The sequence below is a fragment of the Rhinolophus hipposideros genome (assembly GCF_964194185.1).
Source record: "Rhinolophus hipposideros genome assembly, chromosome: 21".
In the NCBI taxonomy this organism is placed as follows: domain Eukaryota; kingdom Metazoa; phylum Chordata; class Mammalia; order Chiroptera; family Rhinolophidae; genus Rhinolophus; species Rhinolophus hipposideros.
The window spans coordinates 22,930,459-22,956,337 of NC_138067.1; the positions used below are offsets into that span (position 1 = coordinate 22,930,459).

At 41.7% G+C, this 25,879-nt stretch overlaps 1 protein-coding gene across 7 annotated transcripts; it reads right to left on the reverse strand.

The window, feature by feature from the left end:
• Window positions 1-24,961, reverse strand: ADAT1 (adenosine deaminase tRNA specific 1). 7 transcript variants are annotated; one of them, XM_081032912.1, is made up of 11 exons: window positions 24,924-24,961; window positions 24,146-24,317; window positions 21,472-21,662; window positions 21,103-21,171; window positions 20,111-20,165; window positions 19,543-19,673; window positions 16,124-16,742; window positions 13,743-13,888; window positions 13,195-13,294; window positions 7,715-7,801; window positions 1-5,059 (listed from the first exon to the last, which is right to left on the reverse strand). In XM_081032912.1, exons 3-11 carry the CDS (start codon window positions 21,638-21,640, stop codon window positions 4,927-4,929), a joined length of 1,509 nt encoding a protein of 502 aa, XP_080889038.1. In that variant the 5' UTR covers window positions 21,641-21,662; window positions 24,146-24,317; window positions 24,924-24,961; the 3' UTR covers window positions 1-4,926. The 7 variants fall into 7 exon arrangements, with proteins under 7 accessions (XP_080889038.1, XP_080889037.1, XP_080889039.1 ...); XM_081032911.1 differs by having other exon boundaries at window positions 24,404-24,937; XM_081032913.1 differs by lacking the exon at window positions 24,924-24,961 and having other exon boundaries at window positions 24,142-24,887.
• Window positions 24,962-25,879: the final 918 nt, after the last annotated feature.

The window sequence follows — 25,879 nt, forward strand, 5'->3', positions numbered from 1 at the left end:
TGGAATGGGATAAAGGGATAAGGTTTCCATTTTAGACATGCTTTCTAGTTCCTCTGAAGTCTATTCTTTTTCCATGGCTCAAAGCATCCTTCTACAGGAAAACCTTCTCCTGATCATGTCATGGTGAAAGCCAAGCACCGTCTTCTTGGAAACTTGTCATAAACTGCTCTCTCCCCACTCCTCCTCACTGGAGAGAATGAGAGTCTAGCGAAACATCCTGCCTAAATGTTGACTCTTCTAACACTACCAGGAAAAGAATGTGTACAATCTGTTTTAGGGTCATTAAAATTAATACCCTACATTAGCTCCTTGATTTCAAAGACTGTGTTGATCTGAAAGTCAGGCAGTAAGCAAATATTTGTTGAGTACCTTCTAGGTGTGTATGCTGTGCTAGAACCATGCATAAATGTAATAAGTAGAATAGCATAGAGAACCCAGAAATAAATCCTCACTTACAAGTCAATTAATCTACGACAAAGGAGGCAAGAATATACAATGGGGTAAAGACAGTCTCTTCAATAAGTGGTGTTGGCAGAACTGGAGAGATACATGTAAAAAAATGAAACTGGACTACCATATACAAAAATAAACTCAAAATGGATTAAAGATTTAAATCTTAGACCTAAAACTATAAAACTCCTAGAATAAAACATAGGCAGTAAACTTTTTGACATTGCTCTTAGCTGTCGTGTCCCATGCAACACAGGCAGTGAGGAGGCAAGAGGGGGCGGTTTGGGTTAAGTTTTTAAGAAAGAAACTACCAGAGACTTAATGCAGTTAAATCTCTCCGAAGGCCAGGGGTCTCTCAGTCTCAGAGGGCTGGAGCCCCGAATGAAGCCGACTGGAGGCTTTTATTGATGAGTATGCAAGGGGGTAACAGTGTTTTATGGCATGGACTATGACACTCACTTATCATAGAAACATCTCAAGCCAATTATTTTAATCTTTAAACAGCCGAAGTACAAGGTCCCATGATATCTTACCTAAGGTATATATCTTCTCAATGTCAAGTCTCTCATATATTAGAGATAACTGGTCTTTGTTCTCCTCATCATTTTTCTAACTGACAGCTGTGAGGGAAAAGCCAGAGCCGGCAACAGACTTTCCCAAGCAGGGGGAAGGGGAGGCCAGGCCCTTTCCCACATTTGTCTAAGGCAGCTCATTTGGGGTGCCCACTCGGTTCCGCCTGGCTTAGGTTGTATCTCCCGTGAGATATCTTACCCGTCTTTGGCTGCAAACCATCTTTTGGGGACCAGACAGAAAGACATAAGGTGTAAACACAAGGATGGAACAGAGTCCCAGAAAGGCACAATCTCACAGACTCTTCTTTCCTTAAGGAAAGACATGGAGGGACAGTTGGCTAGGCTGTTGTGCGACTACACTTAGCAATATCTTTTTTGGATATGTCTCCTCAAGCAAGGGAAACAAAAGAAAAAATAAACAAGTGAGACTACATGAAACTAAAAAGTTTTTGCACAGTGAAGGAACCTAGCAACAAAATGAAAAGACAACCTACTGAATGGGAGAAGATATTCGCAAATGATACATCCGATAAGGTGTTAATATCCAAAAATATATAAAGAATTCATACAACTTAACATCAAAAAAATCCAATTAAAAATGGGCAAAGGACTTGAATAGATATTTCTTCCAAGAGGACATACAGATGGCCAACAGACATATGAAAAAATGCTCAACATCACTGATCATCAAGGAAATGCAAATTAAACCACCATGAGATATCAGCTCACACCTGTCAGAATGACTAAATCAACAATAAACCAAGAAATAAGTGCTGGCTAGGATGTGGAGAAAAGGGAACACTTGTGCACTTTTGGTGAGATTTTAAATTAGTAAAGCCACTATGGAAAACAGTATGGATATTGCTCAAAAAATTAAAAATAGAGCTGCCATAAGATCCAGGAATTCCACTTCTGGGTATTTATCAGAAGAAAACAAAAACACTAATTTAAAAAGGTATATACACCCCTATGTTCATGCAGCATTACTAGCAATAGCCAAGATATGGAAGAAACCTAGATGTCCATCAATAGATGAATGAATAAAGATGATGTGAAATATATCTATACAATGGAGTATTATTCAGCCATAAAAAAGAATGGAATCTTTCCATTTGTGACAACATGGACAGACCTAGAGGGTGTTATGCTAAGTGGAAAAAGTCAGACAGAGAAAGACAAATACCATATGATCTCACTTATGTGTGGCATCTAAAAATTAATGAATAAACAGAAAGAGACCCATAGATATAGAGAACAAACTGATGTTTGCCAAAGGGGAGGGGATGGGGAACAGGAATAAAAAAAATAAAGGCCCTCCTATGTGGCTGTGGTGGGCATCAAATTAATAATATGTTAATCAACAAATATTTGTTGATCACCTACTACATAGCAGGGGCTGTTTTTGGTATTGCAGATAAGCTATGAATAAGACAAAGTTCCCATCGTCAAGTAGCTTCGTCAAAAGAAATTTTTGAGACAACAAAGGGAAACCCAATACGCACTGCATATTAGATACTAAGGAATTGTTAATTTTCTTGGGTGAAGTATGATAGTTAGGGTTCATTTTAAAATGCTCCCAGCGAAAGAAACTGGAGGGGAGGTGGGGAATAGATCAGGAAACAACAGCATAAAGCTGATGGTTGTTAAGTCTGGGTAGTGGTACATGGAGGTCTACTGTGCTACTCTATTTTTGTGTCTATTTAAAAATTTCTATAACAAGTTTTTTAAAAAAGTATTTAAAAATCAGAAGCAGTTATCAGTAAAAACACATGCTCTAATTAAATGTATGAAATTTGAGAACATGCCAATATTGCAGAGATGTGATTTTAAGGTACAGCAAAGATTCTAAACTGGGTTTTAAGAGATTAAAGTAAAATGTAGGAATCTGATGTCTAAGAACCACCTTTTGTTCTTGAGAAAACAGGCAAAACCCAAGGTGAAGCTGCCTTTCACCTCTAGCTTTCAGGATTTTCCCAGTCTCTGTTCTGATGTCTAAAATTAGGGGTGCTTTTTACATTTAGACTTGTTGGTACACATTTGACAAACTTGCCATACAATTTAGGAATAAAAAGACATTACCCCTTACATTCTCATATAAATCTTTATCCTCTGAAATAGAATCTCATAAGAGACAGATACATAACCTTTCGTGGGCAAAAATTCCTGCCGTCGAGGTATCCTAACCACTATTGTAACGCAGGATTTGGGATTTCTGATTAAAGCAGCAAACATGGGAGAGCACAACCTTCAGGGAGTGGTGTCTTTACCTTTCTTTCCCGCTATCTAAAAGGATTTCTCATGGAAAGAAATTCAAGGATAACTTGCTATTACAAACATGTATTACTTCTGTAATTAAAAAAAATTTAAGAACATATGCTCACACACAAACTTTTATGTGAATATTCACAGTGGCACTACCCACAGTAGCCAAAAAATGAAACAAATGTCCATCAACTAATGATTGGATAAACAAAATGTGGTATAGCCATACAACTGAATGTTATTTGTATTCCACAAAAAGGAGTAAAGTACTGATTCATGGTACTGATTCCTATTATATCACACATCTTAAAACATTACGTTAAGTGAAAGAAGCCAGTCACAAAAGATCACACATTGTATGATTCCATTATATGAAATGATTCCATTATATGAAATGTTCAGAATAGGCAAATCCAGAGACAGAAAGTAGATTACTGCTTGCCCTGGGGGCTAAGAGGCTTGAGGGGAAATGGGGTGTGACTGCTAATGAGTACTGTACGTGGTTAAACAGTGTCCCCCATATCAGAAAAGAAAAAGTTCTAAAATTGAGTGCAGTGACGTTTATATACTTTGTGGATATAGCACTAAATTATATGGTATGTGAATTATGTCTCAATAAAGCTCTTATTAAAAAATACTTAAAGTCCTAAAGAAATGCCGAAGAACTGACAAGGACCCTGAGGAATCCCAACATGGATAGTTTCCATTTTTAGTCAATAATCCCATGAGTGAAGAGGTGAGTTAAATATTAGACGTTAGTTAAAACAGGACTGGTTGCTAGGTGTGTTGGTGATTTGCTATAGGGACTTGTGGCCTTTTAGACTTTCCACTGAAAGTCATAGAAAACCATCTCAAACAGGCTTACTCAAAACAATGGGTATTTGTCTCACACAGCCGAAGTCCAGGGTGGGCCCTAGCTTCAGGTACCCAAACAAGGTCACTAGAACTTTGATTTTCTTGCCTATTTCTTTCTTTGCTTCCTTCATTCTCAAGCTGGCTCTATCTATGTGGTGGGCAAAGTCCCAAGATTATGTGGTCCCTATAGCTTATGATTCAAGAGGAGAATCTTTTCTGAAAGCTCTGGTAATAGGTCCAGGAATGTCCAGGGCTGGCTCACAGGGAGTAAGGTTTTCTTCAACCAAGTCTCATGGATAGAGCAGGAAAGGGTGACTCTCTGAAAGAAAAAAGGCTGGGTGTACAAAATATATGTCCACTACGCCAGGCGGAGCTCTAGAACTTGCAGAGATTCACACATCATCTCAGCCTAATAAATACTTGCCAAATCAATGTAGGAACACACAAAACAGAGCAACTGTAGAATACGTTTAAAGCATCACATTTCAGATTCTTATTCTGTATTTTAGAGAAGCAATAAAACACAAGTTAGGACAGATACTGAGGTCTTTAGTGAGATGCCATTTCAGCAGAGAAGCACTTCAATCCAATATAGATTGTTCCATGTTCCAGAATTCCATCCATCTTACACAAAAGAGGTATGTTGATCGGGTAGATGGCAGATGTTTTGTTCTGACTCAGCCACAAGATGAAGGTAAGGCTTGTCCAGCATAAAGGAGGAAGCTGGTTTGGCATGAAAGGCTGGAAAACACCTTGCTACCAGTAAGTTCTTTGCAAATGTTCCTACTCATTTAAATTGGTGATAATCTGGTGGGTTTCTGATCCAGGATCCAAATGCCTGCTTCCGGAGTGCACTCCAAGCTTCCTGGTAAGTAGACGCAGCCTCTTTGTAGTCCTGGTATGTCTCTAGCTTCCGCACCCTAATGCACACACACCGTCAAGCACACAGGTTTTCACTGAACAGCTCACTGCCGTGGCCAACAAGACACCAGAGTAATCACTGGACAGATTTATTACAAGAGACTTAGGAACAGGAGGGGTTTGGTATGCTTTTCTAGAGTGATTGTCTCCTTTGTAGGGAATTCATTAGAAAGTAACATGGATTAAAACAGGTAAGAATAAACAGAATGCTAGTTTTGTCTGGTCCTGGTGAAATCAGATAAAACAAGAATAACTGTCTTTACTTTTTGGTTTAAAGTTTTCTAAGCATCTATAATTTCCACCGGAGGATACAGGCATTAGAAACTTCTTGCCTGCATTTTTCCCTAACAAACCAAACCACTTTTTATCCATATTCTCCTCCCATGTACCTCTAGCCAACACCCCTTCCAAATACCTTAGCCATCTCTGATTGCTAAAAACTGGCTGATATGTTGAGTAATATTTGTAACACTTATACCCAGTTAAAATATTTTCTTGTGACAAAGATTCTCTCCTTTGACCAAACCTGAGTCAGGCTCCTCCAAACCCTCTTCTCGACTTGGACCTTGAGCTCTGTCCTTGCATCTTAGAGTCGAAGAAACTGAGATTCATGTCTTATTGATCCAATTTTACCCTGCTTCTAAGTTGTTTCTTAGCTTACTTCAGCAGAGCAAAATTGCTAATTGTAGCAAAAACTGATTTCAGTTATTTGATCAATTACTTACAGCTTTTTGTTAGTTAATAGGTGGGATCTACACACATGACAATGTTAAACTTTACCTGAGCCCTGAGTTCCTAAAAAACAGCTATGGTTGAAAAATCTCCCTCCCACCCTTCTGTGTTCTGGGAAATGGTTGATCGCAAAGACCTGCCTTCCCCACGACTTAGATAAGACTCACGGATGCCCCCTGGTTTACCCATGATGACCAGACGCAGGCCCTCCTAACTCCCATTCTTTGTCTCATAATGATTAGCTGAACCCACCGACTAAGCTTGACAAAATACCTGCTAACTTGACCAAATATCAGTTATATGTCCCTCCTTATGCCGGAGCCCTGAACTTCGACACACCCTCAGCCAGAGGCAGGCACCCTTAACAGCCTCTCCTGAGAATCAATTGACCACAAGAAAAGACATTTCCTATGCAACTGTCTCTCCACACTGCTTATTCATCTCACTCTCCCATTCCAGGTTCTGATAGCCTTGTTTATCCCTCCGTATAAACGGTAACTTCCAGTTTGCCTTGGAGAGGCTTACAGAGCTATCATTGGTGTGTTCTTGCTATTGCATGAGTCTTCCTCTTATTATAATAGACCCCCTTCTCTTACTGCAATAACCCTTTTGAATAAAGTCTCTCCTTACCTTAGTCCAGGTATGTTTTTAAAACACACAATGTATGGAAACCCAGCAAGTTCTAGTTTGATTCATTTTTCCACACAAGAAACATGCAAACTGACCACGGATGACTGGAGGGCATCAATATTGACCACACTCTGCATGATGGTGATAACAGTGGCTAGCCTCTTCATATAGAAGTTTCTAGCTACTACTTTGCTTCCCCATTGTTGTGTAATAATTTGACTAGTCTTTGTTGCCAGTTCCTGGGCAGGAACCTCTAACCCCTTAAGAATTTTCCAAGTGAGAGGAATGTATTTGTTTTCATGGTGAACCCCTCATCTCATACCTCAGTTTATATTTAACAAGGTGACTCATGGTAGGCCCGAGACTTTCAGGATTGGGCTGGCCATGCCAGAAAGACCAACCACAAGATTAGAGAGTTAGAGCATCTGATAACAGTCTGATCTCCTAGCGTGGGACCCTAGCGTAGGGTCCAATAAAAACTCTGGACCCTAAAGTGCAGGTCAGTTTCCTGGTTGGTGCTGCACAGTGATGTGCTGAGAGGGTAATGCAATCTGAGAACACAGAGCACTACTGTTTGGGACCCTCCGAGACCTCACCCTACATATCCCTTCTTTTAGCTGGCCCTGCCTTGCATCCTTTACAGTAAAAGGTAATTTTAAGTATGGTGCTTTCCTGAACTCTATGAGTTGTTCTAATGAATCGTGGACCCTGAAGGTGTAGTGGGAACCCGAGTTTGTAGTGGGAACCCGAGTTTGTAGTAAGCTGGTCAGAAGTGTGAGTGGCTTGGAGGCCCCCTGAGCTTGTTGTGGCTGTCATTTGAAGTGAAGGCAGTTAGTGTCCGAATTGCACCCACCCACCTGTCCCTGAAGTGGTTTTATAGTTCTCTACATTCCTGTTTGGAGAGGGATTTAAGTCGTGGAGCTATAGTTCACAACCACTGATGTGAACAAAAGAAAAAGAAAAGAGAATGACGTTCCTAACAGAATATATTGGTCTCCAAGCATTCCCATTTCCACAGCATTCCCATTCCATCTAGAGGTGGAATGCAAGGAGGGCCGGGAATGGGCCAAGACCCAATTCTACCCTTTGTCTCTTATGACTGTACCGCCAAACTACCCATCCTTCATACCTCAGCTTGTACACCTATCTGCGAGTGGGGCTATGGGGATGGAAGAGCACGTGGTCAGTAACAAGTGCCCACTGGCCTATTGAACCACCACTCCTGTCAAAGCTTCCATAAGCCAGAATTAAACCAGAAGTCTTCCTAAGAAAACATGGGTTAATAGTGTCACCTGAGGGAGTCTGGCCACTTGTCATCTGAAATACTGCTTAGAAGCTTCTGGAATGATCTAAAGAGTTCCACTTTGCTGATTCGAGATCTGTTTGGAAAAAGACAAAAATAATTTATTAAGTGTTTGCAATGTACCAGATTCCTGTCAAAGATACCAGGCTTCATGTGGTATTTAGGTTAGAATGTGCCAGAACCCCCATTTTCACCTGTGTCTGGCAATGAGAAAACCTAGACCTGAGTATCTGATTAGGTTGAGGCATTTTTATGAATCTCTTTTCAGTTTTTTTTTTAAGGAGGGCGCAGCTCACAGTGGCCCGAGGGGATCAAACCAGCAACATTGGTGCTACCAGCACCACGCTCTAACTGAGCTAACTGGCCATGCCCCCAAAATGAATCTCATCTTAAGAAATATCATTAGCAAAAAATAAATAAATAAATAAATAAATAAATAAATAAATAAATAAATAAATATCATTAGCAGTGAAATTATCAAGGTAACAGGTTCAAATGGGGTAAAGACAGAGGTGGAATTACTAAATTCCCCCCAGGACACCTATCAGCCACGTTGGCTACCTCCTTTCAAAGGAGCTGGCCCCGTGGATAATACTGCTTACAAGAAAACACTGTTTTCTTGTGACTTTTGTTAGCTTCCTCAGAAGGCTTTGTTTCTGAGACCCGAGTGCTGCTCCCTGTGTGAACTGTGGTTATGAAGTCCACTTGGGTGCACCACCAGAGGCACAACCTCCACACTCTCCCTTTGGTCATCATGGGCCTTTGGAGGCCAATCCTTTGCTTCTAACATCAAGCTTCATGGAGGTCGTAGTTTGGAACAGTGAAGGAAGTGAGTCTGAGAATTTCTTACCAGCCCATGTGGCCCTTCTTGGTTTGGCCCATCCATGTCAGCATGCCCTGAATTGTATGTGCCTCCTTCGTTTCTCTCATACACACAAATCATGAGCTGATCTAGACGTTGGGAACTGTTGTGTGTGCCTACAAAGTCTGGGCTCATCGTTACACACCATACCCTTCACTGTACATGCGAACTGTACCATCAGCTTGGACACAGTGGCCATACTCGTACGTATGGAATAAGGGATTACACAGTCTGCCAAGAAGCTGTCTTACCTGGCTGGGACCCAGCTTACAGAACGGAATCATTGCTTAAAGCAGAACCCTGAACCCTCACACGCTGCTCTCCCTGGGCCTTAACTGTGGTTAAGTGGCTGCTGGCACTCAGGAATATTAGGCTGCTATAACATTAGAAGAACTCCAAATCCAAAAACCTAATGGAATGCATCTCATTAACAGATTAAAGGAGAAAAGTAATATAATTATGAGAAAAATATGTGCAGAAAAAACATTTGTTAGAATTCAATATCCATTGAATGACTTAAAACCTTTTATAAACTAGGGCTAGGAAAGGTATTTAAATTCATACAGAGTATCTATAAAAACCTACAGCAAATATATGTTCTTAAAATCAGGAATAAGACAAGGGTACTTGCTGTCATTGCTTTTATCCAATGTTATCCAAAAGGTTCTGGCCAGCAAGACAAGAAATAAAAGGAAAAGGATTAAAAAAAAACACAAACCAAAGCAAAGCCACTATTTGCACATGAGTGTGATACTGTCAGTTCTAGCCAGCACATAAGTCAAGAAATAAAAGGAATGGAGAACTGGAAAGGAAATACTATTTGCAAAAGATTATCTATATTAAAAAATTCCAAAAGAATTCCCAGATCAATTGGTAGAATAATAAGCATTAGCAAAGTTGCTGGATACAAACATTGACTGCAGCAGAGAGAAACAAAAGATTGGCTGCAACAGCAATTCCCAGAAAATGAAACAAAAAGAAATTACATAAAATAGCATCTATAATAGCCAACCTCTAATATGGTGATTCTTGCCTCCCAGAATTCATACCCCTGTGCAATCCCTTCCCACACTGAGTAGGGCTGACCGGTATAAACATTAGGAGATTGCAGATGCAATGTAACTTCTGAGGCTAGGTCATAAAAGACACTGTGGCTCGTGCCTTGCTCTTGTATCACTTGTTCTGGGGGAAGCCAGCCAGTGAGTTGTGAAGATGAACACTGGTAGCCTATGGAGAGATCCAGGTTGTGAGGAATTGAGGCCTCCTGCTAACAGCTAGCACTGACCTGTCAGTCACATGAATGAGCCATTTTGGAATCGGATTCTCCAGCCCCAGTCAAGCCTTCAGATAACTGCAGCCCTGGCTGACGTAATGGACTGCAACGTCCTAAGTCCCTGAGTCAGAATTATCCAGCTAAGCTCTTCCCAAATTCCTGACCCACAGAAACTATGAAATAGTAAACATTGGTTGTTGTTTTAAGCCACTAAGTTTTGGGAGTGTAATTTATTACACAGCAACAGATAACTAATACAAAATTCAAGGAATAACTCTAATAAAAGATGTGAAAGATTTATATGAAGAAAATTAAACTTCACCAAAATATATGTAAGACCTACTAGGGAAGCTATATATACCTATGTAATTTTTAAAAGATTACACATGCACATTGTAATCTTTAAAATATCACATTGATATTTTCCATCTAGCACTATCTTTAATCTAACATACTTAGGTACAGTTAAAGTTATTTTTTAACCGCTCACCATTTTCTTTTATAATCCAATGAGCCATGTAATGATTCGCTAGGATGCTCTGGTATCTGTACAGAATGGAAAGAAGATTTGCCACTTTCGGGCAAAGGAATATGCCTACGAGCAGAGTCAAATTAAGCTTCTTAGAAATGAGAGTCCTTTATCTGGTTCCTATTATCTCATTGCTTTTAAAAACCAGGAAGACTTAAATAAAACAGTCTCTTTTAGTGATACATTAGCATACTAAATGTCTCTAACATTCCAGTCTGACTTTATATTCCCTATAGTTCTAAAGAACGTGGTCCCCAGATACCAGCATTCAGGAATGAGCAGTGAGAAAACCTGCTTTCTCCCCAGCAGCAGTTGGTCTTTAGAATAAAAGTGACTGACTCTTTCACAAATAATATGAAGCTTTACTTGATAATTAAAGAGGAAACTGATCTTAAGATGTCTACTGCAATTCCTGCACCATGTTAGAGGAACTTTCTCTCATTCAATTATCACAACTTTCCAGTGCAATAGATACTCTTGCTTTATTGCTGGGAAATGGAGGCTGGGAGGGGTAAAGTAATGTGCCTAAGTTCACACAGCCAGGAGAAAAGAGAGCCAGGAATTAAACATCCATCTCTTAAACTACAAAGCGTCTGCTCTTTCCACCATATACTTCCTCCTTGTATGGGATCTGCCTTCTAAATGGAGAGACATCCATAATGTGCCAGAGACCTCAGATCATTTACTCCAATGTCCCTGTTTTACAGATATGAACACACTGAGGCCCAGAGAGCAAGGGGACTTGTCCAAAGTCACCCAGATATCCGGAAACACAGCAAGGGTGACGACCATAGGAGGCACTTCCAATCACACAGAAAGCACTGATGTGTTAGGAGAAGTTGGAGAACAGCACTGGGGGAATCTGGAGAAAAGATGGTAATTTTGAGCCAGAAAGCAGTGGTGGTCGAGCTGAACTGTTAAAGTAAAAGAGTGTGTGGATTCATCGTGAATCAGGAAATGGAAACCACAGTCAGATTCGTGGGGCTGATATGAGTTGCCTGTCACCAGAGTTCAGCAGGAAACTTGTGGTTCCTGTTCCTTATGACCTGCTCTGCTCACACATCCATGGTCTCCTGAGAGGTGCTAATAATGGTGGCCTAAAGCTAGGAAGGCCCTTTGAAAAACTGGTCCAAAAATCTCTACCCACAACAATTTTGTAAACCTTACTCAATTCAGTGTCCTAGGACATGAGTCACTTGGTGTAGCTCAACCCAGACTGAGATGGAGATGCCTTTGGTGGCGAGGCCACCCCCCACAGTGCCTCCCACCCTCAGGCTATTGCAGACCACCTACGGCACAGTGGGAGGAGAAAAGCAGGGTGGATGAGATGAGCTGAGCATTTAGCAAGAGAAGAACCAGTAATGTAGATGCACGAACCTCCAAACATACAACGATGGAACCTGTACCTCATGTCCAGCAGGTCTTAAGCTCTACACTGCAGCAAAAGCCAATCTGAATACACGAAGTCATATTTCCATGGTGCCCTTTTGGCCAGTTCAATCCCTGTGGAGCTTCATAAGTGACTTGGGTTCCAACCTTGAATTACTAAATCAGAATCCCTAGTGGCAAAGCCCAAGAAAGTGTTCTTTTCAAAATATCCCAGGGGAAAGAATTTCCCCAAAATGGTGCTGTAACAATTGGATACAAAAGAATGCACCTGGACCCCTACCTCATACCTTATAGAAAAATGAACTCAAAATGGATCAAAGTCCTAAACATGAGAGCTAAAACTACAAAAAGTACTAGAAGATAACACAGTAAATCTTTGTGACCTTGGATTAGGCAATGATTTCTTAGATATGACACCAAAAGCACAAATCACCAAAGGAAAAAATAGATGAAATGGACTTCATCAAAAGTTTTAACTTTCATGCTTTAAAGGATACTGTCAGAAAGGGAAGAGACAACCCACAGAATTGGAGAAAATATTTCTAGACACATATCTGATAAAGGACTAGTGTCTAGAATATATAAAGAAATCCTGCAGCTCAACAATAAAAAGATAGCTATTTTAAAAATGGGCAAAGGATCCGAATAGACATTTCTCCAAAGAAGATATACAAATGGCTAATAAGTACATGAAAAGATGCTCAACATGATTAATTAGGGAAATACAAATCAAAACCACAATGAGATAGTTTTCACACCCACTAGAATGGCTACAATAAAAAAGAGATAATAAGTATTGAAAAAGATGTAAGATAATTGAAACTCTCATACATTGCTGATAAAAGTTTTAAATGGGGCAGCTGTTATGGAAAAGTCTGACAGTTCCTCAAAAGTTAAACAAAAGGTTTTCATATGACCCAGGAATTCCACTCCTAGGTATATATCCAAGAAAAATGAAAACGTGTGTCCACTCAAAAGCTTGTATACAAATGTTCATAGCCGCATTATTTATCACAGTCAAAAAGAGAAGCAACCCAAATGTCCTTCAGTGGATGAACCGATAAACAAAAGGTGGTCTATCCATACAATGGACTATCAGTCAGCCATAAAAAGGAATGAAGGACTGATACATGCTACAACATGGATGAACCTTGAAAACATGCCAAGTGGACGAAATTAGATGCAAAAGGCCAAAATTGTATGTATGATTGCATTTATATGACATGCCCAGAACAGACAAATTTGTGGAGACAGAAGTCAATGAGGGGTTGCAAGGGCTTAGGAGAGGAAGGCGCAGGGAGTTACTGCTAATGCATGTAGCGTTTTCTTTTTGGAGTGATGACAATGTTCTGGAGCAAGAGAGTGGTGAGGCAGGAGTACACAGCCACCGGCTCCTTCCGCCCCAGTATGCTGTACCTGGCCCGAAGGCTTCTGACTCCTTTCTTTGTTGCTCCCTGCGGAAAGCCATTGGCAGTAACATCCAAAGGCTGCTCAGGAACTGCACTCCAGCTGATCGCTATGAAAAGATAAAATTCTGGGGTTAAAACTGTTCAGTTTTCTATCCATTCCAGAGGTGCTTTAATAAAAACATTTCCCTTCCTCTGCAGACCCCTGAGAGCTCGACATGACGTCAGACACAATGACTGCCAGTCTGACACACGGCCTCTGGACTCCAACAGCATAAAGAGGTTCACGATTCCCCACCATCATTACCCTATCAGCTAACAATCGGGCATCTATTATATGCTAAACATGGAAAATGAATGAAACAGAATTTCTCATTTAATTCTCTTGATAACCCTGATAAATAAACGATATTCTTATCTGAAGATAAAGAAATTGAGGTTAAGAGAAATAGGTTGCCCAGGGTCACACAGAACTTGAACTTGACCCAGTGTGGGTGTCTGTCTCTAAACCATCTGGGGACAAGTTACTCCAGGGTAAGTGGAACCTGGATCCTTTACCTGCTCCGCAAGGAACAAGTCGGCCTGGGCTGTCAGCCCTTTTTGCCTGCACTGCACAGCGGCTCTGTTCAAACAGTAAATCTGACTGCTGTATTTTCACTTCTTGAACTCCAAAGCCTTTGGGTAAAGCTGAGACGTTCTGACACCTAAATGTGAGGGAAAACGCATTCAGTTTAGGCACATTCCCCGAGAGGGTATCTAGGACTGTGGACCACACCACCGCCCCTATGTCTCGGGAGGCAAAGGCCTTAGGAGGTGTGTGGATTTGTTGGTTTATTTATGGAAAGGGAAATAGAGGAGGGTGCGACAGAATAGAATCTACATTATATGAACCTTATGGCTGCAGGAAGATCCCTTCTCATCACTCCTAAGTGATATCTGTGATTTGAGTCACCACCCCTCAGTGACTTCAGTAACACGAAAAGCCATTCTTGATACCAGCTTTGACAGATCTAAAAACCTTCAGCAGGAGAATTAACTTGTTGGCATCAGCTTCCTAGGGAATCCTTTGAATACACCAGAAACCAAAATTATCCTATAATATGAAAGCTTCATTTTTTTTCTCTTGTATTTTTCTACACAAACTGGACGCCAACACGGCTCTGAACTAGACCTAAGCAGAGAGCAACTTAAAGGCTAAGAATAGGGAAAATATGAAAAACACAGAAAATACAGTTTTGGGCATAGTGACTAGGGTTACTTTATAAAAATTTAACGTATTTACTGGGATACAGTTTATATCCCATACAATTTACCCATTTAAAGTGTATAATTCAATGTAATTTTTAGTATATTTATAGAATTGGGCAACTATCACCACAATCTAAGTTTATAACATTTTCATCACCCCAATAAGAAACCCCACACCTATCAGCAGTCACTCCCCATACCCTTCTCCAGTCCCTGGCACCCACGAATCTACTTTCTGTTTCTACGGATTGCCTATTTTGGACATTTCCCTACATGAAGTCATACATTATGTAGCTTCTTTCACTTGGCATAATGTTTTCAAGGTTCATCCATGTTGGAGCACGTATCAGTCCTTCATTTGTTTTGCAGCTGAGTGATATTCCACTGTATGGATAGGCTACCTTCTACTTATCCATTCACCAGCTTTTGGACATTTGAGTAGTTTCACTTTGGGGCCATTATGACTAACGCTGCTATGCCCATTCACGTAAAGGTTTTACATGGATGTATGTTTTCACTTCTCTGTGGGTATGTACCCAGGAATGGAATTAGTGGGTTAGATCCTGGGGCTATTTCCTGGAATTGGCTTCAGGAGTGGTCATTTGACACAGGCCCACAGGCTTCCCCTGGCCATGGTTTCATCCTGCCCTCAGTCACTACAGCATTCATTGTGTTTGGCTACCTTCTGTGGATGGAAAAAAAGGGGTTCTATGGAAAGTAACTTCACAGTGTGATGTGATTATAAATTCCTAACTGGGCAGGTCATGGTGGGGAGTCACACTCCAGGCATATAACTTCTTTAGTGAAAGGTTTTAAGCCGGCCCTGTCCATCGTTCTAGAGCATCTAGGTTAACAAGCCTTTGAAATACCACAAGTAATACCCCTCAAAGGGGGAAGTAGTCCTCAAGAAAGCACACTTACTAACTATCCTGTAATCCAATCCCCCCCTTGCTTTCTCCAATCTTCTTTATGTTCCCTCCTTAATTTCAAATGCATAAAAGAAGCTGTAAATTATTATTCTCGGGAGCATCTGAGATCTTGCTCCTGGCAATTGTTGTCAGTTTGGCTCAAATAAACTCACAAAAATTCTCTATAGGTTTAGATATTTTTTACGTTGACACTTCAGGGAAACCACACTTGAGTGACCATCCTTTACCTTTTATCCTTTTAAAAATTAATAGTAATATCTGAGAGTTTAAACATTTTTTAACAGCAATATATGTACTTCTAACATATGTAGAAAAATTAGAAAACAGAATAATCACAAAGAAGAAAAAACTACCCAGGATACCACAATTCACAGGTAATCATATTAATACCTTTGTGTAGTTCCTCCTACAATTTTTTTCTGTGTATATTCACTTTAAAACCAAAATGAACTCATTTTAACCTCTAAATTGTTCTTTAAACATGAGAATCTTACCATGTTAAATATTCCTCAGTAGGAGCCTTAACAAAAACTACTTGGTTTCTTATTGCTAGCCATTTTAGTCATTTCCTTTTTTTTTAAAAAAAATGACTACACACAAAGCTAAATGTTTGAACACTTTCTCAGTTATTTCCTTAGGGCAAATTCCTAGCAGTGGAACTGCTGGATCAAAATGTATGGGTATTTCTAAGGCTCTTTGGACATACTCTCAGACTGCTTCTTGGAAAGGCTTCCAAAGAAGCCCTCCCTCCTGCCCTCTCACCTCCTAATCAGTGCTCTCTGCATGGCTTCCTGGCTGTACGGACACTTCCCGATGACCACAGCTGACAGGTAGATGGGCTCTTCCAAAAAGTGCATCAGCAATGCCCCTTGGCATCCGAGGATGTTCCACCGTGCCACCTTGTCACTGCAGGACATGGAGCAAGTCCTGTCTCCCCGGCCTGGCTTTACTCGGAGCAGCCCCACCTGGTGATACGCAACACCAGGCATCCCCGAGTCTCCAGCTTCCCCAGGCACACACTTGGCTCCAGTTCTATGAACATCCACTACTTTGGCACCACCAGGGGCCATTCCAGTGACAGCAGCCAGTTCCCCTGAGGTGAGATTAGAGCTGCTGACACTTGGTGGGATCGGGCCACTTTCCTGATTGCCAAAACTCTGATGGTGAGCCACACCATTGGCGACTTCTGTGGCAGGAGTCCCAGGCTCAAGCCTCATCTTTTTGGTCACAAGACTATCTGGGCCTTCACATTTCCTTTTATCTTCAGTAGGTTTCAGGTTACCACTGGCTTCCATTGATGGGTTATTGGCCCAATTTGTCCTGACTGGACAGCAAGGCTGATCTTCACACTCAAGCATTGGAATGATGGAGGCATCCCCACCTGCAGGAGAAGGAATGCCTTAGATCAGTAGTTCTCAAAGTGAGGCCCCCGGACCAGCCATACCAGTATCCCTTAGGATCTTGTTAGAAATGCAAATTCTTGGGACCCACAGTAGACTTGCTGCATCAGAAACTCTGGAGGTGGTATGCAGAAGCTTGTGTTCTGATAAGCTCTCCAGGTGATTCTGATGCAAGCTCAAGTTTGAGTACTGTTTTAAACTAAGCTTAATTCTATTCTCTCAGCTAACCTGAGATGAGATAATACTTGCCCAAATTTCCCTAGTAAGAATACTCTGGGGCTTTTGTTGAAGACCCTTTCCAGACCCACTGAGTTAGAATTTCTGAGGGGAGGAGGTCTGGAAAACTGAATATTTTAACAATCATCCCAGGTAATTCTTATCACAGGAAATTTGGAAATACTGGTTTAGACCAAGATTTCTCAACCTCTGCATTATTGACATTTTGGGCCAGATAATTATTTGCTGTGGGGTCTGTCCTGTACATTATAGGATGTTTAGCAGCCTCCCAGGTCTCTATCTATTAGATATCAATAGCACCCCCTAGTCTCGCCATCAAAAGTGTCTCCAGATGCTGCAAAATGTTTCCTGGGGAGCAAAATAGTCCTGAGTTGAAAATCACGGGTTCAGAATGAGCAATTTCCCAAGTGCATTTTTGTTGAATGTTATCCCACACGTCTTTGAAAACAAAAGTGGTTTCATGGTTAAATAAATTAGGCAAGGCTCACAATTTCCTCATCGTAGAGATATATGTGCATATCCTCAGAGTAAAAACTCAACAGTAAATTACACAGCTGACATTTTCACATGCTGGTTTAGAGATTTCTGACCTACTCTGTGCTTACATGGAATCAAAGGAAACCAGAGGTCAGCAAAGAGCACAGCTTCCCCTTGAGAAGGGAGCTACTTTTCTCAAGCACTAACCTAATGTGTGTTGCTTTTCTAAAGTGTGTGAATAATACATCTGTAGCCTTTATAACCCAAGAGTGGGAAAGGAAAGAAGTGGGAGTGTTGCCAGAGAGGCTGGCTGGCCGACTTCCAGAGACCTCACAAGGTGACAGTGACTTTGTAGAATTCACCAGGGCCCACCTCCCACTCCGTAGGCTCCAAAATTTGACCTTGACAGATGCCTGAACTCAAGAGGCTGACTCATGCTAAGAAAACTCACAAATAAGAGTCTGAAGTAGCTGAACAATGCACCAAGTTATCAATTAGTAATGAGGAGTAAATGCCAAGGGAGCCAGATAGTCAGTCTCTAGGTAGTGTTCTTTCTTTCTGCAGACAAATCATGGGTAGACATTACATTTAAAAATTTTTTAAAAATGAGCCAGGGAAGTTAGATCAGTGCTTCTAGATTTTGATCTCACAGTAAAATTTCTAGAAGATTTTAAGATCAACAGAGGTTGTCAACTTTTTATTCTATCAAATAAGATCTTTAAAAATCCTAATTGCCATTATTTAAAAAAGATTAAAATTGCATAACCTTTAAATGGAAAGAAATTAGTTTTTTGAAAAATTAACTACGCAGTCCTGATTTTTTTCTCATCTGGTCACAGACCGGTACACTCTCACAGAACAGTAGCAGCCTGTGAGCTGTTGACTTACATAGTTTGATCTGGAGGTCAGGCTAGCTGTGGTTCCCAGATGCAAGTGTCCCGCAATCAGCCTACACCTGCCAGCTCAGCCCTGGCTACTCAAAGTCCACAGGCCAACACCACTGGCATAGGCTGGGGACTGATTAGAAATGCAGAATCGCAGACTCCACCTCAGAACAACTGACTTTGAATGTGCATTTTAGCAAGACCCCTGGGTGATTCATAGTTGGAGAAGCACTGAGTTAAGGAACACCCTGTGGTCCTTGGACCAGAGCACGCATTGCTAAGAACAGAGCATGGATGAGCCCTACTTACCTCTGTATGTCATTTTTCTGGCCTTTGACTCTTAACTAACTCTTTTCTGATAGACTCATCCTTTCTTAAGCTATATTTTTTATTTGAGTTATGATCAAGTCTTGACAGCTATTCTGTCTCTTTTGAGTGATTACCTATCTCTCCTCTAGTTACACGTGTTAGTCTTAAAGTTTAATACTCAGAGGACAGCCTTATATCCTGGATTCAAAGTTCTTAGGGTGAGGAAATGTTACTGTCATCCCTGAGTTGTCTACCATGGGCAGCAATTATTCGTAATTTTCGAGTCAGAAAAACAGAGGGTAGAAATGACTCTGGAGACTGGTCTGGTCTTCCTGCTACTGTAAGGAAGCACAGCACCTGAACTTCCCCTGGTAACTCATCAAACTTGAACTAACCATGGCTGTCTACGTTCCCTCCAAGACTCGAAGAGGGTAAGCAAAGGGCTGGTCTTATTCGCTATATATACCCAGTATGTCGTACTGTACCTGGTAAGTAGTAGAATATATTTGTTTAATGAATGAATGAATGAATGAATGAATGAATGAATGAAATGAGTTTCAGGATAAATTACTAGAGAACCCAGGGCTTTGGACTGCTAAGACCTATTGTCGGTTTTCGACCTTGTGGGATTTTAACTGTTTCCCAGTCCTGACTGGGAACTGAGAAGTGAGTAACAGTATTAGTGAATCCCCCCCACCCCTTTTTCTTGGTGAAAGAAGTGATTAGGCACATTGGCCTGTTCACAAAAAGGCGCTGTCACTGGTTGTAGCTACACTTCAGTCAGCAGTACTTTTTTTGAGAAACATGTCTATGGATAAGATAAATATAAGGAAGAAGCAATGTAACAGTAATCCAAAAGCTTGAATACACTTACAGGGAGTATGGCTGGAGAAAAACACAAACAAGAGGTCTGGTCTGAGTTTCCACAGTCCTCTCTGGGTTCCTGGGACAAAGATGCTATCCTGTTTCAGAGCAGCCACCAAGTGGAGCTGATGGAGAAGGTACCTAATGGGTGCAGGATGTTATCAGAACGAACACTGATCTCTGTGGTAAAGGGAAAGACTCTGGCTGGGTGATTACTAAGAAAGAAAGATCTACAGATTTTGGAATTATGTGACTGATCTAGACCAGTGATTCTCAAAGCGTGGTTCCTGAACTGGCGGCATCAGCATCATCTGGAAATGCCACTTCCCAGGCTCCACCTTGGACTGGCTGAATCAGAATGTCTGGGGTGAGCCCCGCAATCTGGATTTTAACAAACCTCCCAGTGGATTCTGATGCACAGTCAAGCATGAGAACCACTGTCTCGACCAGTGCGATTCAAAGTGTAGTTCACAGGCCAACAGAATCAATTTTACTTGGGAGCTTATTAGAAATGCAAATTCTGCCCTTCCTCCCCCCAACCTCAGATTAAATCAGACTCTCTGGGGATGTGGTTTTACCTTTGGAAACTCCTTCTGGCTATGACCTCAGCATGGCTATCATTGAGGATGTCTCCTGTGGCAAAGACAGGACACTAGTGAAGACCGGAATCTAGAGAGGCCTTGGTTCCTAGAAGCAGAACACAGCAGTTTCCTCCAACACCCCGGATGGCCATGTAGCTCCTAGAGGGCTTGCCAGAAAGTATCAGAACCATTAATGGCAATGCATTTACAGCAGAGTTTCAACTCCGCACTACTGACATTTTGGGTTGGAGAATTCTTTGTTGTGGGGGCTGTCCTGGGCATTGTAGGATGCTGAGCAACATTCCTGGCCTCTACTCACTAGAGGTCAGCAGCATATTCCCCTCCCCCACATTGTGACAACTAAAAATGTCTCCAGACATTGTCAAATGTGCTCCGAGGGGCAAAATCTTCCCTAGCTGAGAACTACTGATTTATAGGGAAATCTTTATCTTGAGGACAGGTGTCCAGATCTTTTGTTCCCTGGTATCATACTTGTACTCATGGTGATACAATTCCATGGAATTCAATCCATAGTAGTCCTGGAACGGCTTCCTCACATACAGGACCAAGGCGAGAATGGAGGCAGCAAACTCAAGAATGCCGGCGCTAACCAGAAGCAGAGGTAAAGATGCCATATCTCTAAGGAATTTCCATCTTCTTTTTGGTGCCGAAGTCTCCAATTAATTCAAGATTGCTTTCCGGGGCTTGAGATATAATGTAGAATAGCTAAGCCCAGGGAACTTCTGGTGTGAGCATGAGAAGACTTTCAATCCACTCAGAAAACATGTTCCTGGTGGCTTTTGCTTCCAGTTTATTCCCATTCTTTAAATGAATTCTGTCCTTCCAACTGGGGCAACTGTCAGTGTGAACTGAAAGGTCAGCCACCTCAGTAATAGGGCCCCCGTGCCCTTTAGAGGAGGAAAGGGCAACATGGACATCGTTTCCAAAGCTCCCTAGACAGGCACTGTTTAGACTGCATGCGGGCTTACCACTCTTCCTCATTTTGGACCGGCCTATGCATTTCGTTCCTGTTCCCATTGAGACAACTTCCTTTGTCACTGAGGGGAAAAGAAGGAATCCTTACATTAAATGAACTCTCAGAATCTGAATGGTCCCCAGTCCTCCAGTTTACTAAGTCTGCCCATTCCTCCAGAACATTCCCATAGGCTGACCCGTCTGAGGATTTGGGTTCCAGGACAGCTATCGCCCACCACCAGAAGTGCTACACCACCTTGTGGAGAGCAGGGAAACATGCTCAACACCATAGTTTACACCTGACCACAACCATCCCTGACGAGCCACGTATAATTCCACCATTTCTGACAGAGAGTGTGCGTTCCAGACAGAAAGGATCTCACCTCGCACTAGTTTGTCAGGGGAGTCCGAGGTCTGGTCAGCTATAGGCTGTATCTTTACCACAGCGGCTAGTAACGTCCACTCACGGTTGGGCTCAGGCTTCCCCTGCTTGGGCAGACTGATCCTATAGTGCTCATAACATAGGTGCGCAATCTCATCCGCGGTCCACATGGTCTGTGCTGGTGCTGAGGCCCTGATTGAAAACCACCACCATCAGAAGTACAGAAAGGAGGACCAATGCAAATGCTACATCCTCACACAAGTGCTTCAACAGATTTTCAGATGTAGCCCAACCGTGTTCATACTGAGGTTTCTGTATCTGTAACTTTATGGGTCATTTTCTCGTACTTCCCTGCCCCTTTCATCTTCAAGGAAAGATTAGAAAAAGTCTCAGATCCCACCAATCCCAGAAGACACTCTATTTCTTCTAGCTGTTCCTTAATATTTGTAATGTTTGATATCTGACATGTTTCTAATGAATCTGAACAACTACTCAAAGTGAAAGCATATGAGAGGGAAGTACCCTTGCTAGTCCAATTTTCATTTGGAGATAGCACAGCTCATAGACTCAGCTCAGTTTAGGCAGACTCTCACCATACAGGGTTTATCTTTCCTCAGGCAGATGTTCTTCTTTTCCACCCTCTTTTTCAGGCATTTTAGTTTTCTATTTCCCCCACAGTAGATTTGTTGTTTAGCTCCCTCTAGTAAATCTCTACTGATGTCCCTATCAGGACAACAACCTGTAATTTCTCAGATATTTCATGATGCAGAGGGAAGAAGTGACAGGGCCCAGTGGTTTTTCACCAGTCAAAGGTTCTCATAGGAGTTGTGAAGAGTGTGGGCTTAGAGTTACCCTTTCTGGGTTCTAACTATGGCTTTGCTTGTTATTAACTGTGTGTCTGTTTCTTCACCTGTTAAAATAGGGATAACAGTACTATTTAATCCATGGGGTTGTTGTGAGGATTAAATAATATTTACAAAAAGTTACTGCTATACTACTGAGCATAATTAGTGTCAACTGTGATTAGTATTACTAAAAAGTACCTCTGATTTTCCTGACTGATTTGCCTTGAGCTCCTTGGAGGGGAGGGAAGCTGTAATGGGTACATAAAGCCATGAATGAAAACCATTCAGCAGATTAGATCTCAAAGAGGCCTAGGACACTTTGCTGGAAACTCTCCCACTCGTGACTGTTGACTATCAATGACCTCATCTGGATTCAACTGTATGAAAAGCTTCTTAGTAGAAAATGGGATCATCGGTGATAGACATAGCTAAGCATTTTAAAAAAGAAAAAAGAAAGGCTTTACTGAGTCCCAAAACACGTAGCTTCTGAAAACTGATGTGTCTACAATGAGCCTCCTACATTGTGTTAATTAAACAAGGAGGCCATTAGACCAATGTGGCTCTAATGTCGCTGCGGCCTATGTAAGCCAACCAAGATCTAAGCCTGTAAATGCCTCAAGGTGTGGATGAAAAACGGGCCACATACTCAACCAGACAAACTCAGGGGAGGCCTGCATGGCTGGCCTTACAAACTCAAGAGACTGAAAGTAACCAGAAAGGGTGGTCTGAACATAAAAATTCCTAACTAAAAGCGAGTCATGGTGAACAATCACTTCCTAGGACTATAGCTTCTTTGACAAAGGCCAATCAATCTTTACCTTAAATGAGTCTGTCTACTGTCTTTCTGCTTCTAAGGTAACATACCTTTGAAATGTCAGAGTAATCTCCTTTCCCAGACCCCTAAGGGTACACCCCTCACCAGAATAGAGATCACAGAACCCCTCATTGTTATCTTGTTCCCCTGCATACCATCTGCAAGTGCTGTAAATATTAATTAACTACCCTGTACCCACCAATGTAAAAGAAGTATGTATCTCTCCGTTTTACTTTTTATCCAAGCCCAGAAATTCCGAACCCCCACCGCTTTGCTTTCTCCTGCCCCCTTAATCTACCACCAATGGATTTCATGTAACCTCCTTACATCTCCTTTTATTCTTATGTATAACATAAACTGCAAAACCGCCATTCTGTGGAGCATTTCCTCAATCCCTCAAGATTTTGCTTCCCATCATCAATTTGGCTCAAATAAACTCAAAAATTTTCTACAGGTTTGGACGTTTCTTTCATCAGCAAAGGTTACATCAAAACACTAAGGACAATTAGGCTTTAAGATATAGTCAAATAATTTATTTTCTTGCTTCTGTACTTTCTCTGTCTTTACCCTGGCTTCTATCTACAGAATGCTCCTAACCATTTCTGGTTTGGTGCTGCCCAATTTGTATTGATTTTTGCTCAAATAAACTGTTAAAAAAATTTTAAATATGCCTGTTTTTTTTTTTTTTTTTTTAACAGTTTGGATGTGAAGGCCTGTTACTGCAATAAACGGTCATGGAAAATCAGACCATACTGATTTAAAACAAGAATATGCAGGAACTGACATAAACTGTGACTTTAAAGTCAGAGAACCAACATAAGTTTTGTATCTCTTAGAGCAAAAGAGAAGTAATGGGAGACCGTAGAATCCTATTTGGAAGGGATTTCCCTCTCACTTCTAGGGGGGCTATCACAGGGCAGTATATGTTATGAAGGCAGATAGATACTCAGGGAACCAACCTGAAGTTACACCAGAGACACGTCACAAGCCGTAAGAGCTAAGAAGACATTACTTGCCAGAAGAAACGTTGACTCCCTAAGATGAAGCATCCCAGAACTGTATCATCACTTCATTCATGTAGTTGAGTCTGGATGAGCACGCACAGTAGTTAAATGAATGAATGTTTTTGATGTACTGGGGCCACTAAAATTCAAATCCACTCTGTCCCAGATCTTGAATGGCTTCTTCCTACGAAACAACAGCTCAGTTAAACAGGCATTTCTTTGCCCACAAGACAGCATGTTACGTTAGTTGCAAAAAGCTTAAGAACCCACTTCCTTTTCTTTCTTTTTTTTCTCCACTTCCTTTTCAAACCAAAGTTAATGCCGGTCAGCTGCCACGGGAGAAATTTAAGCAATATTGTAAGGTAAGCCTATTTCCCTTAGGCCACCTTCTCATTGACTTCAAAAGCAGACTCTCTTCCTGGCAGGCTCTAGAGGCAGGGGCTGGGCCCATTCCACCAGTTACAGAAGAGACTCCAGGCCCTGGAAGTTAGGGATGACGTGAGCGCCTGTCTCCTTGGGTTATTATTAGGGATCAGCCGTGAAGCTACGCGTCCCACTCTCGCCCACCGCAAGAGCTCTTCACACCGCGGATACTGGCATTTCCATGAAAGGAGCCGCACTGGTCCACGTGTCGCATGTCGGGGGAGGCACATGCCATCACAACCTCTCCCCACACAACATGGCCGGGAAGCTTAGACCGAGAGCATCTCACACAGAAGCCCCAGGGCCACCCTCGTTTGCGCGCCCGCAGATTCGTGACCCCACCACCTCGCGGACGCTCCCCTCCCACCTCCACAAGCGCCCTCGGAGGAAGGCGGAACTCGCGTCAAGCAACGAACGTGACGTCACAGGCTGTTATTCCAGGCCCCGCCTCCAAAAGTGCGCAGTGCACTCTGGCCATTGTAGTCCTTCAGGGTGGGGTGGTGCTTCGAGACCGGTGGCTTGCGGCCCTGTGCGGAGGAACCGGTGGAATGGGCTGATGGAAGCTGACTCCCCGGTAAGATGTGGTTCAGAGTAGTACGATGATGTCGTGTCTTGGAACACTAGTCTGAATTTCTGTCTAAAATAGCGCTGTCCAATAGAGATATGATTTGAGCCAGATAGGTAGTTTAAAATTTTCTAGTGGATGTATTTTAAAAAGTCAAACAAAATAGATGAAACTAATTTTAATCATATTATTTTATTTAACCCAATATATCCAAAGTATTATTTCAACGTGTAATCAACATGTTAAAAAATACTGAGATATTTTCCTTTTTTTTTTTTTTTCATACCAAGCTTAAGAAATCTGGTGTTTTATACTTACAGTACATCTCAATTCGAACCAGCCACATTTCAAGTGCTTAGTAGCCACATGTGGCTAGTCTAAAACCTTCAGATTGCCAGGAATAGGTAGTATAGCTATCTGGGTTGTTTAGAAGCCTGTACAACCCCACAACTGTATACCTCGATTCCTAAAGATGAGAGAATTCACTTTTCTTGTTATTTTTTACTCCTCAAAAGTTAGAGACAGAAGTGCAACTTATTTGATCCCATTCTTCTCCATAGTTTAGAGGAAAAGGGAGAGAAGCCTCCTCCAAGCTAAGGATCCTGTTCCTCATTTCTGTCTCTCCAATATCTTTAATCTGCAACTGACTCCCCTCTTCTGTATGTAAAGAAGTGCTGATCCTGGTGGGGGATTCACCTTCCAGGGTTCTTTGTCTCAGGGATTGGTACCACCATCAATCTAATCACACAAATGAAAAA

Excerpts from the sequence above, each read along its gene's own strand:
- ADAT1 (XM_081032912.1), bottom strand. The coding sequence starts at position 21,640 with ATGTGGACCGCGGATGAGATTGCGCACCTATGTTATGAGCACTATAGG. Across the intron at positions 19,674-20,110 it reads GCCAGAAGGAGTTTCCAAAG|GTACCTTCTCCATCAGCTCC; the intron begins GTAAAACCACAT and ends TGCACCCATTAG. Across the intron at positions 16,743-19,542 it reads TTTCTCCAGCCATACTCCCT|GTGGGGATGCCTCCATCATT; the intron begins GTAAGTGTATTC and ends CTTCTCCTGCAG.